This window comes from Lichenostomus cassidix, chromosome 2, assembly GCF_008360975.1.
Source record: "Lichenostomus cassidix isolate B80296 chromosome 2, HeHo_3.0, whole genome shotgun sequence".
NCBI lineage: Eukaryota > Metazoa > Chordata > Aves > Passeriformes > Meliphagidae > Lichenostomus > Lichenostomus cassidix.
In genome coordinates this window covers 43,689,626-43,706,747 of record NC_139482.1, presented here as the reverse complement: position 1 = coordinate 43,706,747, position 17,122 = coordinate 43,689,626, and the positions used below count along the sequence as shown (strand labels likewise).

At 40.5% G+C, this 17,122-nt stretch overlaps 1 protein-coding gene across 4 annotated transcripts; it reads right to left on the bottom strand.

Moving 5' to 3' along the window:
• Positions 1–258: 258 nt before the first annotated feature.
• CDV3 (CDV3 homolog) lies at positions 259–17,122 on the bottom strand. Of its 4 annotated transcripts, XM_085051285.1 has the most exons (6): positions 16,730–17,122; positions 14,243–14,322; positions 12,054–12,193; positions 10,795–10,957; positions 9,700–9,749; positions 4,064–9,317 (listed from the first exon to the last, which is right to left on the bottom strand). In XM_085051285.1, the coding sequence occupies exons 1-6, from the start codon at positions 16,964–16,966 to the stop codon at positions 9,301–9,303; spliced, it is 687 nt and encodes a 228-aa protein (XP_084907411.1). In that variant the 5' UTR covers positions 16,967–17,122; the 3' UTR covers positions 4,064–9,300. The 4 variants fall into 4 exon arrangements, with proteins under 4 accessions (XP_084907412.1, XP_084907411.1, XP_084907410.1 ...); XM_085051286.1 differs by lacking the exons at positions 4,064–9,317; positions 9,700–9,749 and adding an exon at positions 259–2,965; XM_085051284.1 differs by having other exon boundaries at positions 4,064–9,749.

The following is a 17,122-nucleotide window of genomic DNA, read 5'->3' as shown; positions in this document are numbered from 1 at the left end:
GCAGAACAGAAGGGGGAGCAGCTAAAATCAGGCACAGACCGACCTGCAGTGGAACCAGTAACCTGATTACCTGTTCTCCAGTGTACACTGCCCTAGTGGACACTGGTTTAAAGCCGTGGGGGAGGCAGGACAGTGAGGGAGTGCTCAGGGAACAGGAGCAGAAAGCAGCTCTTCCAGTCATCCTAACATCCAGCACGCTGCTTCCATGTCACACAGTGGGGAACACAACAAAAGCAAGACAAACGTGGGAGATATAAATTCAGTTGGTGCTGTTAAGATAAATTTATTTTCTTCAGCTTTCTTCACAGGAAACATCACAAAAGTGCTTTACAGAGTTTGAATACTGTTACTCTACCATGGGACAAAAGGACAACAGGTGTGTGCACTGCACAGTTAGATGTTGTCATATGCAAAAGCCATGATAGGTAAACTAGGATAAAAAAAAATCTACTGACAAAAATATATATAGTTCAGGTTTTGAACTTAAGTTATGACTATAAACATAATTTTATAAATATACAGGCACCATTAGGTTCCTGTGTTAACTGTGGGGGCCACACAGGGGTTTTCAGAAACAGATCCTATTGAACTCTACTTTGCTGAAACAGTTTCTGCTGTGCTCAGTAGGCTCCCAGCCAAACCATTTTCCCAGCCAGACAGTATAATTCTTTCTTTTGCACTACACTGAGCACTCAGATGGCTTTATCTTAATTTCTTCACATTAAGTCTGGTGCTGAGACATTCGGGTACATTGCTGAAAACAAATTCACATTGTTTTTTTTTCTTTTCACTTACAGACAGCTCCTCTTACTATTCTTCCCTCAGTAATATCTTCATTTTAAAAAAAGAATGCTTTAGGCTAGATCCTGCTGTCCAGGTTTTGTTTAAGCTAGAACATTACCAGTCATGCAACCCTACTCCCTCCCATAGGTGAGCTGTGTTGTACTGTGAACAGTGCTACTGCCTCCCTTTTGCTGTACTCAGTGGGAATTAGGCTCCTGTGTAGCCTCTGAGGCTCTAAATTTCAGTTCTTCAACGAGACCGCATTTACTTGCTAGGCAATTTTGCAATGTTTGTGATACTATAGCCCTGACAAAAATAATGCAGCATGATCAAGACTCAGGAGTTCTTGCCTGCTGTTTCCTAAATAAGTGTTGAATTATTCAGGCACCTGACTAAGAAATCCTTGGTATGGTAATAACATAGATGAATAGAATAAGGAGGGAATACCCTGGGGCAAAGAGAGGTCAAATCAAGAGATTTTTGCTGAGTTTTGAGTTGCAGGAAAAAAAATAACAGAGCCCATTACCTAAAAAGCACTGTCATGCCAGTTTCCAAAGCCAGTTTCCCTTTTACCTAATTCCCAGATTAGAGACACAGTGCATGGTCAGAGAACTTGTCAGTCCTGAAGGTTACTGGGCAGTTGGTAAGTAACAGTACAGAGCTACAGTGGCAAGACAGGGCTTTGGTGAGTGTAGCAGCAGAGATGAGTCCGCCACAGGTGGGGTAGAGGCTAGGAAGAATTGCAGTCTAACAACTTTCAAATTCATTGGCTCTACTTTCCACCACACCTCCTCAGAAAGTAAAAAAAATCCCAACTCCCCTTGGCCAACTTAATCAGTTCCCAGCAGCCATAATTGGTATTTGACAGAATACTGCTGTAAGATACAGTTATGTGGATGCAAAATCCAAAGTACATTCTTCTCAACCAGGTATCATCATTAGGACTGAAAGGCAGCTATTCTCTAGGATATGGTGGTCTGACACTGAGGTAAAGCAGCTTTCAAGGGCCAGGCTATACATCCTAACAGGCTTAAGCCCTTACGACACATCCTTTGTAAACATAACATGACTGGTAAATGCAGTCAGCACTTAAAGACAACATCATTTACAACTCTATGCTCTTTAAAGCACAAGATGATGAGAATGAAGAGATGAAACAAACAACAAAGACTAAGCTTGTCCTCCAGTGTTGCTTCATCTCAAATATTGTAATGCAATTTCAATATCCAGTTAAATACTACAACAGGTATATTAGACTAAGCACAGCTGAGCCCATATGGTTGCTGGTCAGTGTTAGTAATATATCTTCTTCATTGCTGGCACAAAGAGGAGAATAACCCAGAAATTTAAAACAAGTTTCTATGGGGTTTGTTCACTGGCACTTGATTCTGGCTGTTACACCTAGACTTCCAACTGACATGACCTCAAATCAAATTTTCATGAAACTGACCTTGTGACAGAAATAACTCTACTGAAACCAGTGAAGTTAAGCCCTGGGAGACCAGATTCATGTATGTTTTTCCTTTTTCTCAATACATTTATTTTCTTGTATCAGCCTGGTTTTGGGCTGATACAAGAGTCATGGTTTGAGTCATTTTGCTATGGTTGTACATACTCTGAAAGAGATACAGAACAAGTGGTTTGTTTTCATTTAAAAAAGGAAGCTTATGACAATATTTAACAGTTTTCTGTAGCCAAGTTAATTGAAATAAAGCAGACAAATGTAATGCAATGACTTCATTGCTGTAACTGAGCTAGAGTGAAAATTCAATACAGAAGACAGAAGACAAGAAAAAGAACAGAAAACATCAGATTGAGTAAAAATTAGTAAGAGCTTGCCATACTACTCACTGACCAGAATAGTGAATTATATACAGGAAACTGCAGACTTCAGTACATCAAATGGCAAAAGCCAATCCCCATAGAAGTTATTAGGTTGATAGTGATTACCAGGTTATTCTATGTGGCAAATCAGGGGCAGGTGAATGTCAACAGAAAAAACCAAGGCAACAAATACTGGAAAGGTTTTTAACAACTCATACATGCTCTGGTAGTAGCTGTGACATGAGTCTGAATTAGTTGTGATCTTTCAAGGGGACGATCTAGGCATCACCATGGGCAGCTTGATGAAGACATCTGCTCATTGTGTAGTTGCAGTCAAGAAAGCGAATAAGATGTTAGGCTGTATTAAAGACAGAACAATACGGAAAAATATTACGGCATCTATTTCTCTTAGAGGTCCTCAGTGAATATCTGCTGTTTCATGAGCACCTTTAAAAAAGTGACACATGAGAAAAATACAGGCAGGAAAATTAGAGAACAGTAGAAGCAGCTCCTTGGAGCTGGAAAGACAATAAGACTAAGGTAATTTATTTGTTAAGAGGGGAACAGATGACAACTATATTAAAAGCAATTTTCTTTCTCACCATATACCAAGTACATACTTTGAAGTAATTTCAAGCCACCCACCAAGAGATGGACCTTAATATCAGTCATTACCATCATCACCATAAGTATTCCAAAAAGTCCCATGTTATTCTTCAGTGCTTATTATTCAGCTAGTTAAGCATTTCCTTTGAAGCAATTGCCAGTTTTTTGAAGTTTAACAGCAATAATTTTTGACAGAAAACTGTCGCTGCTGATGCACATTGACAACTGTCTTAGAGGTGCTGCAATGATAAAAATGTCAGTAAGAGAAGGTAACTGCTGGGCCTCATTGCTGTCCAGTAGCCACCAGGAGCTCTCATTTGTCTGCATGTAGGCCACCATCATGGTCTCTGATTCTATTTGAGGCCCCATTGTAAAAGCTGAGCAATGAACCTTGAAATCACCAGCAAAAGCAGACAAAGGCATATTCATAAGTTACTACTTCATGTTACTTCAGCTGCAGTTAATTGATAAAACAGGAGATAACAATAAATAGGGTAATCACCTCTCTGTATCTCTATTCCTTCCTCTTACCTATCCTTCTGCTTACCCCACTCAGCCCTACTTTTTGGTAACTTCTTCCCTTTGTTTATTTCATAAAAATCCCTGCATAGGCAACTATTTCCCTTTTGTTCATTCCCTTCCTCCAGAGTGTGCCCTAATACCAGACTTTACAAGTTCTGAAGATCTCCATGTCACTTTAACTTAAATAAGGGAAAGAATAAAGAGCAGGAAAAAGGTGTTTACACATGGAGGGGAGAAGAAAAATACATTCCTATGACAAAATACCACTTAGTAGCAGCAGTGAACATTTCCAGTTCACATCATTTGAACAAAATTTAAAACAGCCACATTGTAAGAGATGGCTATCAACTGTGAGCAGGATTTTATTTCAGTCATGGGGTTTACAAAACATAGCAATATTGATTTTAATATGTTCCACATAAAAACAAAGAGCCTCATATTAATATGCCATTTGGGTTGCACAGAAAATCGAAGAGAGGAAGTACCAGTTAAGAGTGCTCAGCCTGAACTTTTTCCTTACCCATACAGACTAAAATAAGTCTAATTACATAATACTTAAATAGGATGTATATTACATTCCATAGAAATAAGCCTTTGCCAAAGTAGTATTAAAATACTATAATAAAAGCTAATATAAAGATCTTTTAATAAAGATTTTTAGTCCTCTGCAGAACCTTCCATCAGCCCCAGCCCTTGACAAAGAACAGCTTTGGCCTCACAACACCCCTGTGAGGTAGGTTGTTGGTTTTTTTGGTACAGCTGGGGAAACTGAGGCAAAGTGAAACTAAATTGCTTGAACATAGCAGCTCAGTAGAAAACCAAGGCCAAATCCCACTCTCTTGGTCCCATGCTTCCTAATGCTCTTGCTAGAAAATGGGCTTGGCTTCTTTTCAGTGCACACAGTTGTTTTTGATGATACTTTCCATTCCAATATTCCAGACACACACTGCTTTTCCTGGTGACTCATTAATACTGTGATATGTTTTTAGTATTTGTATTCTGGCTAAGCAGAACTTCACTGAAGTGAACACTGAACTTCATTAACCTTGCTGTATCAACACATACTCTAAGAAACTGAAAATAAACCCATTATATATGTACCATTTGGAAGATAGTTCACAAAAAGTCTTCATACCTATTTGAAACGATGTCTCAGCCTTTAATCATGCAGAAGTGAAAAATGATTTTCTTAAATACACAAGTTATTTCCTAAGATGACTGTTGAATCATCTTAGAATTTGTCCTTAGTTCTCTCTTAAGGCAACAGATCACAGCTACATACCAATGCAAAATTCTACTTTTCTCTGTGAACAGGTTTTCCCAATTCTTTGAAAGGAAGAAATAAAATGGGCTGCCTTCCCCAAGTACTGAACTTTAAACAGTTTTGCTGATTTACAGTCAGATGGATCTGTCACTTTTGCAATCAGTGCCCACCCACACAGCACTTGTACTATCCAACATCTTACACTCCACTCCCTGCCTCAGGCTATGTACTTAACACTATCATTTAGAAAACAGCCCTCCTAATCCCTCTCTTCTTACAGCATCTGTGTTTTATTTGCATCATTTCCACTTTCCCTAGTTTATTTATTTATTAATCTTCCTTCCTGCTCTATTTCACTTCAAACAGAACATGGCAGAACTACACGTGATGCTTGAGAAGCCAAACTTGAGATACACAATAGTTATGACTTGAGACTCCGCAGTTCTGTTTTCTGTTGTCATTTCTTCCCCCATCTGCTAGAGCTTGCAGGCTCTCATATTAACCTCAATATAGACAAGCTTTTTAACTTTTTCTGAAGGGTTGATCAGCAAATATATGTCCGATTTCCTCCCTTTTGTACATACCTAATTCATGTATCTGAAGTTTAAATACACATATTACTTTCTCAGACTGCCAAATAAAAGCCCCTATTTATCATTAAAAAATAGGGAAAGAGAATTTGGGAACTATGTTACAGTCAGGCAACAAAACCTGGATTGTGGCTATTCATAAAGATTTTACAGTACTTAAGGTGGTTTTGGTATAATTTAGTTTCTTGGGCTAATGAAGTATTAATTGCTTACCATGTCAATACTGGAAAGAATAGTATTAGCTCGTAAATAAGCAACCTTATTTAAGCACATGAAGCCTTATCAATCCCTGCTCCATTTTAGTTATGGTACTTGACAGAAAACCACAACAAAGTTTAAAACTGCTCAAGCAGGCAAAAATTAGAAAAGCAAAAAGCTACAACTATTGCAAAAGCTCAGATAAGCGAAGTCCAAGATGTGCAGCCCCATCAAATTTATATTGTGTTTACTTGACCTGAACAGCACAGAGGTCTCAGCCATGGTGTGGTGAAAGTTTCCAGGAGTTGACAGATGCAGTCAAATACTAAAAGCCCTATTCCCTGTGGTGTCAGGCTTCTAGCACAATTTGTACCATTAAAAATTCACCTAAGTTACTGTGGACATGAGTGGTAAAGCTAGCTACAAATACAAAACTGAAGTAACAGGAGACAGTCACTTTTAGTTGTCAATTCCTCTTCATTTGTGAATAAGATTAAACATGACACAGCTAAACTGGGAGAGATGGGGAGAGGCGAAACTAATTCTCTCCTACATTTACCATCAGCTCAAGTAAATACAGATTCCAGATACCTACAGCAGGCATTTGGGAAGTCCAACTTTATTAAAATTACCTAGTTTATAGCATTTTAACATCCTTAAATACAGACTGTATCATTGAGAAACACAAATCCAAACTGTTTTTTTCCCAGTAAGCACTGGACATTTCAATGTTCTACCAGCAAGCTGTTAACTTTATGTCTGTGTTTTATTGTGAGCCAGAGAAATTAAAACGGAACCTTTAAATTGGGAATTAACAAGTAACCCACCATAAAAGCATGTCACAGGCCAGGGTGTCCTTGAAAGCGGCACACAACTGCATTATACTGACTGGCATCAAGAACTCACTTCTACAACTGTCAACCCTTCATTTATGGAATAAGCTTTCAAACGAGCATTTTGAAGGAATGAAAAGGACATTCTTAGCAGGCCTCAAATGATGCAACAACAAACCAGATAAAGTTGGACTTCAGAGTCAAAAGCGTACCGAGCTTCCACAGAGGACTGACTTTCAAAATTTCAGGCATGCAGAACAATTACTTGGTACAAGGAAGGTACTGACAACTGGCATTTTGATAGCTGCTCGCAGCTATATTTTACATGAGAAACATTTCTTTTAAAACAGTTTAACATTCTGCAGTATGGAAATCTGCTGCATTTCCAATCTTTTTCTTTATGCCTCCAGAAAAAAACTGGAATGATATGCTTGAGAATAGGCCCCAAAGTAACACCTTTAGTTCTCAGTACCTGATGGGAATCCAGTGACAGCAGCCATGCAGAGATTGGGTTTTTCATCCCCATTCTTTACTTTAGCAGAGGTACTTTTAAGTGAAAAGCAAATCAAAGCTTCATTTATACTCATTTCACCATCTCAACCCAGTCCTATGGGGTGGGAGTAAGAAGACACTGTGCCAAGTAGCAAACTAAACTTGTATGTATAAATAAAAGTTTTATTAATATGCACTGCTATAAGCTCTGGATTAGAGCCCACCTGACCATAAGGACACCTGCCCACTCCATGGCCTATCCCTTACGAGATCCAAATGCTCTGGTTCCTCTGCTATTGTAAGGTCATGAGCTCAAACTAAAACGTAAAGATTCACTAGACTCCAGCATCCATGTATATTTCCATTTTATTTGATTTGAAACTTTTACAGGGTTTTCTTGAACTGCCAGAATTCATGCCCAAAAACCTCAAATAAAGGTGGTACAATGGACTGTCTCATCTACCCTTCACACAGGAGACTAAAACTCTATCCACATGCTTTAGTGATCTCAATCTCTTTAGAGCATCAGAAAAAGTGTTTTAAGACTTCACATCTCAACCCCATCAAGTGACATGTCCATTTACCATGAATTCCACAGAAATTGTGACAACAGTTTTGCTGGCAACAATGGATTTTCAAGGAAGATACATGGCTCAGAGTCCAAGGTATTAATATCAGTCTTTCAGCAGGGTTTTGTTTCCAAATGAAGTCTCCAACTTTAGGAATAGTCTCTTGAGCCCTCTCTTTAATAGCAGCTTATAGCAGAATTTTTATAGACAGTTAACTCTGCAAGGGCAAGGCCAGTTTTAGTCTGTGCACATAAGAACCAGGTGAAACCCCAGCCCCACTGAAGTCAACAGCAAAATCTGCATTGGCCTCAGAGAAGTAAATTTAAAGCAAGTCAGCAGTTAGTCAGAGGGAACCCAACTGGGTGACTCCTGAACTACCCTTATCTTCTGCCCATACACAGTACTCCCACACATGTAAGCAAGCTTTGTTTTGTTCCCTTGTTTTTCTTGCCATTGGCAACTTTATAGATGTTGGGTCTATTTTTTGGCATTTACTCTGAGAAACCTCAACACTGGAGCACACCACTATCATACTTCATTTTGCTTCTGGTGTAAAAATTCAAAGAAGAGAAAAAGTTACAGCAGAACACTTCTGGTACTTGACAGGCTTGGTTCACTGAAACAGTTACAGGCAATGTCCTATATTCCTAGTGTACCAATGCCATTTTGCCTACTTCCACTAAATTAAGTAACTTAAGGAAGTCACTGCCTTCCATCATTACTAAACTTTCTGACTGAGAATGAACACCATTTATGAGTTACACCTGGAGGATTGCTACCTCAGAGAGCTGCATGCTTCACAGAAGTAGCCAAACAAATCAGACTTACCAGCTTTAGTTCTCTCTCTGCATATTAAGTTATTCTGTTTATCAAGTAAGCATCACTCCTCAACAAACAAGTAATTTGTTTTTCCACAGAAGATAGTTTTCATCTAGTATCACTACCGCCACATATCTCATTTTTAAAGGAGAAATTCTGAAGAGTGCAGTTGGAGTCTGGATACCTCTGTGCCAAATCAAAACTCTAAGTCTTAGTGCTTTAGGGTGAGAAAGACAAACTTCATGACAAAAACCAAAATAAACCCTACTTCACTACAACACTTTATCATTGTTTAAATATACTGCAAATGGATATCAGAAACAAGGTAGGCTTTTTTTTTGTGGATAATAGAAAAAAAATGCTTAAACAGACAATTTTGAAAATGGCTAATGCAAACAAACCATTCAAACCCATCATTCCTCAAATCTGATACTGAATGAGTTTTAATTTGTTTTGCAGTTACTTCGTACAGCACTCTAGAAAGGTAAACAAACTACAGCTCTGTTGTACTTGGATGGTATGAGTGGTATGGGACGCTCCAGAAGTCTCTAGTAGGCTATGGCTACACACAACAGGATTCCTCAGAAGGGGAACGAACAGGTTTGTCATTAAGGTCACTTAAATCTTTGTTATAGCAAATTGGAACCAAATGGCTGACTTCTGCAGGATTTCTGACAGGAATCCAGTAGAGCTGGTTTCAAGTTTCAGATGGCCACTAAAACAGCTGTAACCTTCTCTTCCAGAAGTTGTGATCCACATGGTGTCCACAATGAGTGCATCAAGTCTGAGGTAGTCAACCTTTACGAAGGCTCAGTATCTGAACATAAAAAGATTTTGAAATGACCACTGGCTGTAGGTATTTTTCTGAGCAATTTAAGAACACTGATGACTCTTGTTCAATCATTTACATTAATTTGCCCCATATCCAATGGAGAAGTTGCAACATATTATGCTTCCATACTGCAGGAGAACCAATCACTTATGTCAAAGTAGTCTGCACTTGCTGCAGTAGATCCAGCAGAAATAAGGTGGCATGTTCATCATAGCTGTTAGCTGTAGTTTAGTTACCTTAGTAGAAGGGTTACCAAAAAAGCATTCCTTAATTGTAATGTGTGTGCGGCTCTACTGATCCCCAAGCACAGCATACTGGTTGTCTAGCTGAAGTTTAAGTGCCTGGTTTTTTGAGACCTCATCCCTACCTCTAGTTTTGTATTTTACTACTTCAAAGCTCTTCTCCATTTCTTTATCCCTAAGGGAAAATAAATGTAATCAGTAAATATCTTATCACTAACTTGTGAATTGTGAATTTCTAGTCCATTTCCACCCCATCCCAAAAACATTATGAACACAGAACAAATACCAAGATCTAGAGTTTAACAGAACACTTAAACATTCCCAAGCAAATCTTGTAAAACCTTATCTCCGAAATACCAGTACAGTTTAGATTAAATTCTAAATGCCAATATTAACATATTTAATGTAATTAACATATTCAAAGTAATTTAAAGTGCATTTATGAAAAGTAGGTTCTAGAAAGCAGAAGTTACTTTCTAGAACACTCATTCAGAATTTCATCTTGGTTCAGTTTGCACCATTCAAACCATAAAGCATCAATGACAGCATGTCTCCTTTGCCGCACCAAAAAATACCCAGAGTTGTATTAAGCAATAACATCGCAAGCAGGGGGAAAAAAACAGTAACAAAAAACACCCAAAATCCCTCAAGTGAATGAGGTATTGGCCTAACCACCTCTTCTACTGGGAATAAGGTTATGGAAAGATCAGGATTCAAAAACAGGGTGAGACTCAAGTCTTCAGCACCACATAATACAAAGCACTTCAGCAAAACTGGGGAGCTTATCACTGTAAAACACAGCTCAGACAGCAAGTGTATTGATTTATATTTGTATTAAACCCCACTCCTCCAATTAAACCACCTTCACATCTCTAACACGAAGGCTGTGTGCTCAGGACTTCCTAGATCTGTCTACTGAATGAAGGAAGTAACACAGAGCCTCACCATGGCTAGAGCTGGGGAACCAGATGCTGTCAATAGCAGAATTATTCAGGGAAATCCTTCAGCCATCAAAGATAAAATAATTGGCAGCCTTGACTGGCTAGCTCACTGGGCTACATCCTGTGAAACTTATTTCACAGGAATAGAGTTGGAAAATACATTTAAGACCTCTTGGTTACTTCTTTCCTCTACAGAAAGATTTGGTCTTAAGCGCTAAGCCAAAATAAGAACTTAGGCAGCTAGAAATGTCTCTCAGGCTATCAGTGGAATGCACTTACTTTCGACTGTCTACGAGCTTGGCAGTGGACTGCAGCGAGGGGAACTGCGTGTCACTGTAGATCTCTGGTGGTCCTTGCTGTGCTCTCCGTGGCCTCCCACCCTCCCTGGCACCGGGTGGCCGGTACACGCCACCGGTCTGCACTGGTTCTGGAGGTTCTGTAACTAGGTAAAACAAGATTCACACATCAGAACAAGTCTGCATTCATAGGTGAAAAAAGCCCAAAACAACCAACAGACAAGCCAAACTCCACAAAGGAAAAATCAAAAGAATCTTACAAGTATGTTTTTCCACCTTTATAGCTTTGGAAGCAAATGTTTGACAAGGCAGGAACTCACCTTCACCTAACTTATCCTACACTCAGTAAAACTGAAAGGTGGCTCCAGTGTATTGCCTCACAAAGTTTGGGGAATCAAAACTACTAATGAGGACTTCATGTTCCTCACTTGCAATTTATTAACAACAATTTAAAACATTTAAAACTGATTTAAACACATAATTATATAGTTGCCAGATCTTATTTAAAACACCTCTCCAAATGCAGAGAGGACTGTCTAAATAGTTTGTATTTAAGGTAAAAATCTAAGATGAAATAACGCTAATTAGCTCCATCTCCTTGCCTGTATAAACAAGAAAGAACAAGAAAGAACAAGAAAGAACAGAGCAGGCTATTTTTCAATTAACTTCTCAGTGGAAAAGAATATTCTGAACTCAGATCATGACTAAGTAAGTTGTTTATCTCCACTGATGTTAAGAAACTGTATTTAATAAAAAAAAACTAAAGTCCTATCCTAGTTAAAAGAATAAATTTTGAAATGCCATGTTCTCAGTACTCCAGAACTGATTTGAAAAGTGTACTACTTACTGCCACATACATCAGATACTGGCTGAACATCCACTGAAGTGTTAAAGCAGCATTTTTATATCAACAGAAATGCTTCCAACAGGTATTACACAGTTTGCAAAGCAGAGGGATTTTCTGCAAAGACAGGATGCTTCCCCGTGCCCCTTTGAAGTCAGAAATACAAAAAACCCTCCCACTTGTGTTTTAAAGTATCTGACAGATACTTTAAATTCAATTCAGTTCCTCAGATCCCTTCACAGGAAGACTTCCTTGATGGCTGGCATGCCAAACAAGCAATTACTATGTTAGAAGGTGCCTAAACAGCAACTGTTCCTTGAGCTCTACCCACTGAGCAGCTTAATTCAATCTGATACACTTCTGACTGGAAAAAAAAACAAGTTCTGAGTTAAATTTACCAGTTGGTTCAACAACAGGGGCTGGTGGAGGAGCTGACTTGTTCCATGGACCAGATGATCTGTCTACACCACTACCACCAGTCTCTTCCCAATTTTCACCAGGTTCTTCTCTTTTTTCACTTTCATCATCTTCTTTTTCACTATAAGAGATAAATGATGAGTAGCACCTAACAAAGAGAGGTTTAAGATTTGCCAGAGATTACACAATCCTCATAAGACAAGATTTCATGGCTGCTGTACTTAAGATACAAAATTAAACCAGACTACATTAGTCCTGTGATCACTGTACTAACAATTCCATCCGTACAATTTCTGCCATGATGCTACATAACTTAGCAACTGAGAAGGAAAAAAGCTACTAAAAAAAAAAAAAAATTCAAGTTGAACTAAGTGATCAAAGAAACCGCTATCTTGAATGTAAAGGCTTCTTTCTCACTAAGACAGTCGTGCATTTGGAAGAGATGAGAAGCCAAAGCAAGGAAGGTCTGCAAGTCCAGCTTCCACAAAATGCTTTAATCAAGAGGAAGAAATAGTGATATAATCTACAAACAAATTGAGAGGTTTTTTTGAGCAGGCAACCAAAAAAAACACAAGAGAAAAATGTCATTTTTTTCAGAGATAAACCCAGTATAAAAGCTTGGCTGTATTTTATTTAGACTATTTTATTTTGCATAGTTATAGTCAGAAACCCAAAATATTCTGCTAGTGAAAGCTACTACAGAAAGCTATGGGGTAGAATGGTACAGATGTGAAGGGTGAGGCTGTTGAAAAGAATCAAGACACTGATCTGAACAGCAGCAAAGTGTGAATACAGAAGTTCATAATACACCAAATCCTACTAATCATGATCTGTGTAAGCTTTTTGTGTAAGTCATGATCAGAGAACAGAAAAAGTGCCTGTAAGTGGCCTTTCACTGTTCATCCAAACACAGAAACAATTACAGTAAGGTGGTCCAAGGGCCTAAACACATCACTACCCTATTTTAAATGACAGTCAGAAGCAGATGTCTACAGACTGAACTACAACAACAGAGCAAGCACAGGCAGCATCCCACCCCCACCAGACACTCTATCTTTGTTTCAGTAAAGAGATCCCCAGCGATGGATAATTTATAACCTCTAGTGGGTTTTTCTTCCATTTACTTCTCCACTCTTCCCTTGAATCCACTAACTGAATGGCTACAAAATCCTGTGGCAGAAACTTTCACATGCCTGAGAATCTGCCACAGCATGAAAAGCATTTGGAATGCTGGCCTTTGTCTGGAAAACCAAAGTACTGGCTTTTCAGTCAAACAGCACCAGCAGTCAGTGAAGCTGCAGCCTGCTGGTTGTCTAATCAGATAAGTGATTATCCACTGTGACAGTTCAATGCCATGGACAGCTTGTGGGACAAATTCATGGAAATGGCCTAAAATGACTAGTTAACTCGAAAGAGTGGGGGAAATGTGATACAAACCAGTAAAAAATGTCAGACCTGCTCAAACAGTGAAGAAAGCATCTATTGCACTGGTTACAGGTAAACTGATTTTAAGATTACATTATTTTGAACATCAATACCTGGACAATGAGGATTATCTAACATTCTCAATCTACGACTGAGGTCATAAAAACCCTTTTCTGACCTGATGAAACATTTTTCTTAACCAGGATACACATAAGTAGATTTACTTTGGACCAGACAACAGGTAAAGTCTAATGAAAAATATGAACAGTCCTGTGGGATCTTACCAAGGGACACTACTTTTACCAACTGTAGTTTTGGGGTTTTTTTTTAAATAAAAATGCAATGGTTCAGGAATTTGCTCCCCAACTGAAGATGCTGAGTAGATTGAGTCATATCTTTACAGTGGTCAAATGATTCAGTGGGAATTACTATCCTGCACTCCTCTGAGAAATTCTGACTTCACTATCTTTACAGAGGGGAATGTTAAGTATCTGTAATAGAAGAGTCTTGAGCCCCAAGTATAACAGATAAATCTAGAGTATGAATAGAGCTTTAGAAAATAAAGAGAACATCAGCAGAGACCAGTCAAGCTAAAGTTACCCAGCAGCAAACTTGAGTACTACCAGAAACATATCAAACTTCTCGTTAAGCGGACTCCATGGAAAAAGCTCTGAAGAAAACACTTATCCTTTTTTGACATTGGTAATGATTATAGTGGAAAAAAAAAAGGAAGAAAAAGTAGTACCTTATTTGCATGGACTGAACTCTAAGACCACTATAATCAATTTCTTCCTTCTGCTCAAACTCCTTCCAATCATCCTCCTCCTGTAAGAAGAGAAAAATGTAAGTGGTCACCTTCTCTGGAACCAAAGTAGAAAAGAAGAACGTAACTAAGATAATACAATGAAAACTGAGGGTGAAGGTACAGTTCTAGGAGAAACCAAACTGTGTGCCCTGCTGCCAAGAGGGGAAAGGATTGCATGCCCTCATACCCTGACTTATTGTGTGTCACTTGGGATGCCCCTGTGATGACTTTAACTAACTAGAACAGCTAAGAAAAGCCTCAGCAAAAAGTCATTCAAGTGAAAGAAAATCACATCATCTTGGCAAAAACACATCAGGAAGTCAAGGGACAACACGAAGTGTGGAACAGGACTATGCAGTCATGACCAGGGAAATATAATGGCAAGACCTCTCCCTTTCACTAACAGGAAGCTTTTATGACAGCTTGAATGCACACAAAGCTTTAGATTTACTTTTCCATCACCTATTTCATGAGCCAAACAAAAAACAACATTGGGAATAGCTTACAGTGGATTTATGACAAAGATTAATAATGGCACATTTGACTTTTTCACATTCACAAACACATTTACAGTCTTTTATCCTGTGCAATGTTTTTACAACAGTAAAAAGGCCAGCTTCAAAACCACAGCACTCCTAGTACACAACGTATGTGTACCTTTCAAGAGAATCACTGTAGTGTTTTAACATGGGAGCTTAGTTTGGGGAAAGAGGGACCCATTAAGTGGAGTCAATTTTGTCCTACTGTGTCATTAGGACATTCTGGGATTATTAAAGTAGACCAAAAATGGACCAGAACAGATAAGCAGTCCTCCCATGTTCCCAGTCCCAGCTTTAAGAAACACACAGCCTAATCAGTAGTCTACATAATTCCTACACTCTACGTGAAATGCAGTTATATTACTCCAAATAGGAAGACCTTGAGAGCGGGGTCTGCCAAAGGCACAGCCCCGTTTCCACTGAACAGCTGAGAATAAAGCTGCTTTTACAGCCCTGTGCTGGGATCTTCTACACAGTCAACCTCCAGCACAAAACCTTTGGCCTGCTTTAGAGTAACAGCAGAAGTAGGAAGTGACCTCATGTTAACTGCGCTGTCTGCCGAAGATTCAGTCTTCTGGAAGAGCACGAGTCTACAGCTCTAAAATCTTTTACATTTCTTATACGCCCATCTCCATGGAAACATAACAGTTTCCAAGCTAACATACCTTTCACATCTAATGACTTTTGTTTCTAATCCAAGTACCAGCTGCAGTCAAAGCCAGATATTATTTTGCAAGCAAGTGAGCAGAAGAGCAGTTGAAAGATTACCACTGACCTTGATCTACTGCACATGTCAAGCTCCAACAATATTAGTAAACAGCAGAGTATTTCTTAAAATTAATTTTGAAATATACAGCATTAGAGCTCTTATAACTGCTTCTAGTTTCAGTAATCAATCTAGCACAGCAAGAAAATATCCTTGTATCATGGATCCTCTATGCAAGCCTGAAGGAAAAAAGGTATCTAACTTCCAAGAACCCTTTTACAACCTATCTCTGTATACTCGGAGAGTATAACGTCATAGAGATAGACAAGGATTCGATGTGTAGCAGTAAGACACGGAACTGCTCCTCGGACTACTACGTGCTGGAGCCTCCAAAGGAACAATACCAAGAGGCAAAAAAAACCAACCAGATATAAAGAGATAAAAGGCTCAAGTAATTTTTTGGCCCTATCTGTCCTGTCTACAGCAGACAAATATATAATGAAGGTACTGCACGTGTCAAGCTCCATAATTTAAAAAACATCAGGAAACAGAAGAGTATTTCTTAAAATTCATTTTAAAGTATACAGCATTAGAGCTCTTATAACTACTTCTGGTTTAAATTTCATTGCTTTGGTGCTGATGTTGTGGCTAGAAGGCCAAGGGCAGAGGAAGAAACTGAGAGCTACTAACTCAGCTACGGACGTTTAAGTTTCTCCTGCATTTTCATCGTTTCACTGTAATAGGCTACCACAAAAAAAAAAAAAAAAAAAACCCCAAGAAAACTACTGGCAGCAAAACCCTTCTTGGCAGCGAGGCACAAAGCTCGGCGGACTCTGGGGGAATCTTATCGGCAAGGTCCACAGGCCACGCTGCCCAGCCCCAGGTGGCACCTGACGCAAACCTCCGCTTCCGGCCGCAAACACCCAGAAAGCTGGGAGTGGCGGGCTGAACCGCAGCTGCCGAGCGGGAAGGGGCCCCTCTTTCCCGCCTCCCACAGGGCCGAGACTGCCGGCAAAGGCTCCCCCCGCCCCGCCAGCAGCGGCAGAAGCAGCGGCAGCGCCCGCCCGGCAGCCCCGGGGCGGAGCCGGGAGCGCCGCCAGCCCCGCACGGCCCTGGGCGCCGCATGGCCGGGCGGCGGCGACGCCCCCTGCCGGCAGGAACCCGCGGCCTCCCCGCCCGCACCTTGCTCGCCGCCTTGGCCGAGGAGCCGCCGGCGGCGCTGGAGGCGGCGGCCGCCCCGGAGCCGCCGCCCTCGGTCGGTCGCGGGGTCCCCGCGGCCGCGCCCGCCGCGTTGGAGCCGGCGTTGGAAGCGCTGGAGGCGGCAGCGGCGGCGGCGCTTCGGCTGCTCTTCTCCTTCCGCTTCTTCTTGTCCCGCTTGGCGAAGAAGTCGTCCAGGCTCCGCTCCTCGGTCTCCGCCATGGCGGCGGCCGGGCGGGGGACAGAGGGCGGCGGCGGCCCGGGCCGACAGGTGAGCGGCGCGGCCCTCCCGCTGCTCGGCGAGCGCGGCCGCCCGGCTGCAGCTGCTGCGGCTGCGGCTCCTGCCCGGGCCCGCCCAGCGCCCGCGCGCCGCACGCC

What these genes read in the sequence shown, in the direction of transcription:
- CDV3 (XM_085051284.1), bottom strand. Translation starts at nt 16,966, where the DNA reads ATGGCGGAGACCGAGGAGCGGAGCCTGGACGACTTCTTCGCCAAGCGG. An exon ending in CGGCCAAGGCGGCGAGCAAG is followed by an intron (nt 14,323 to 16,729) that starts GTGCGGGCGGGG and finishes CTCTTCTTACAG; the next exon opens with GAGGAGGATGATTGGAAGGA. An exon ending in CCCTGTTGTTGAACCAACTG is followed by an intron (nt 10,958 to 12,053) that starts GTAAATTTAACT and finishes TGTTTTACCTAG; the next exon opens with TTACAGAACCTCCAGAACCA.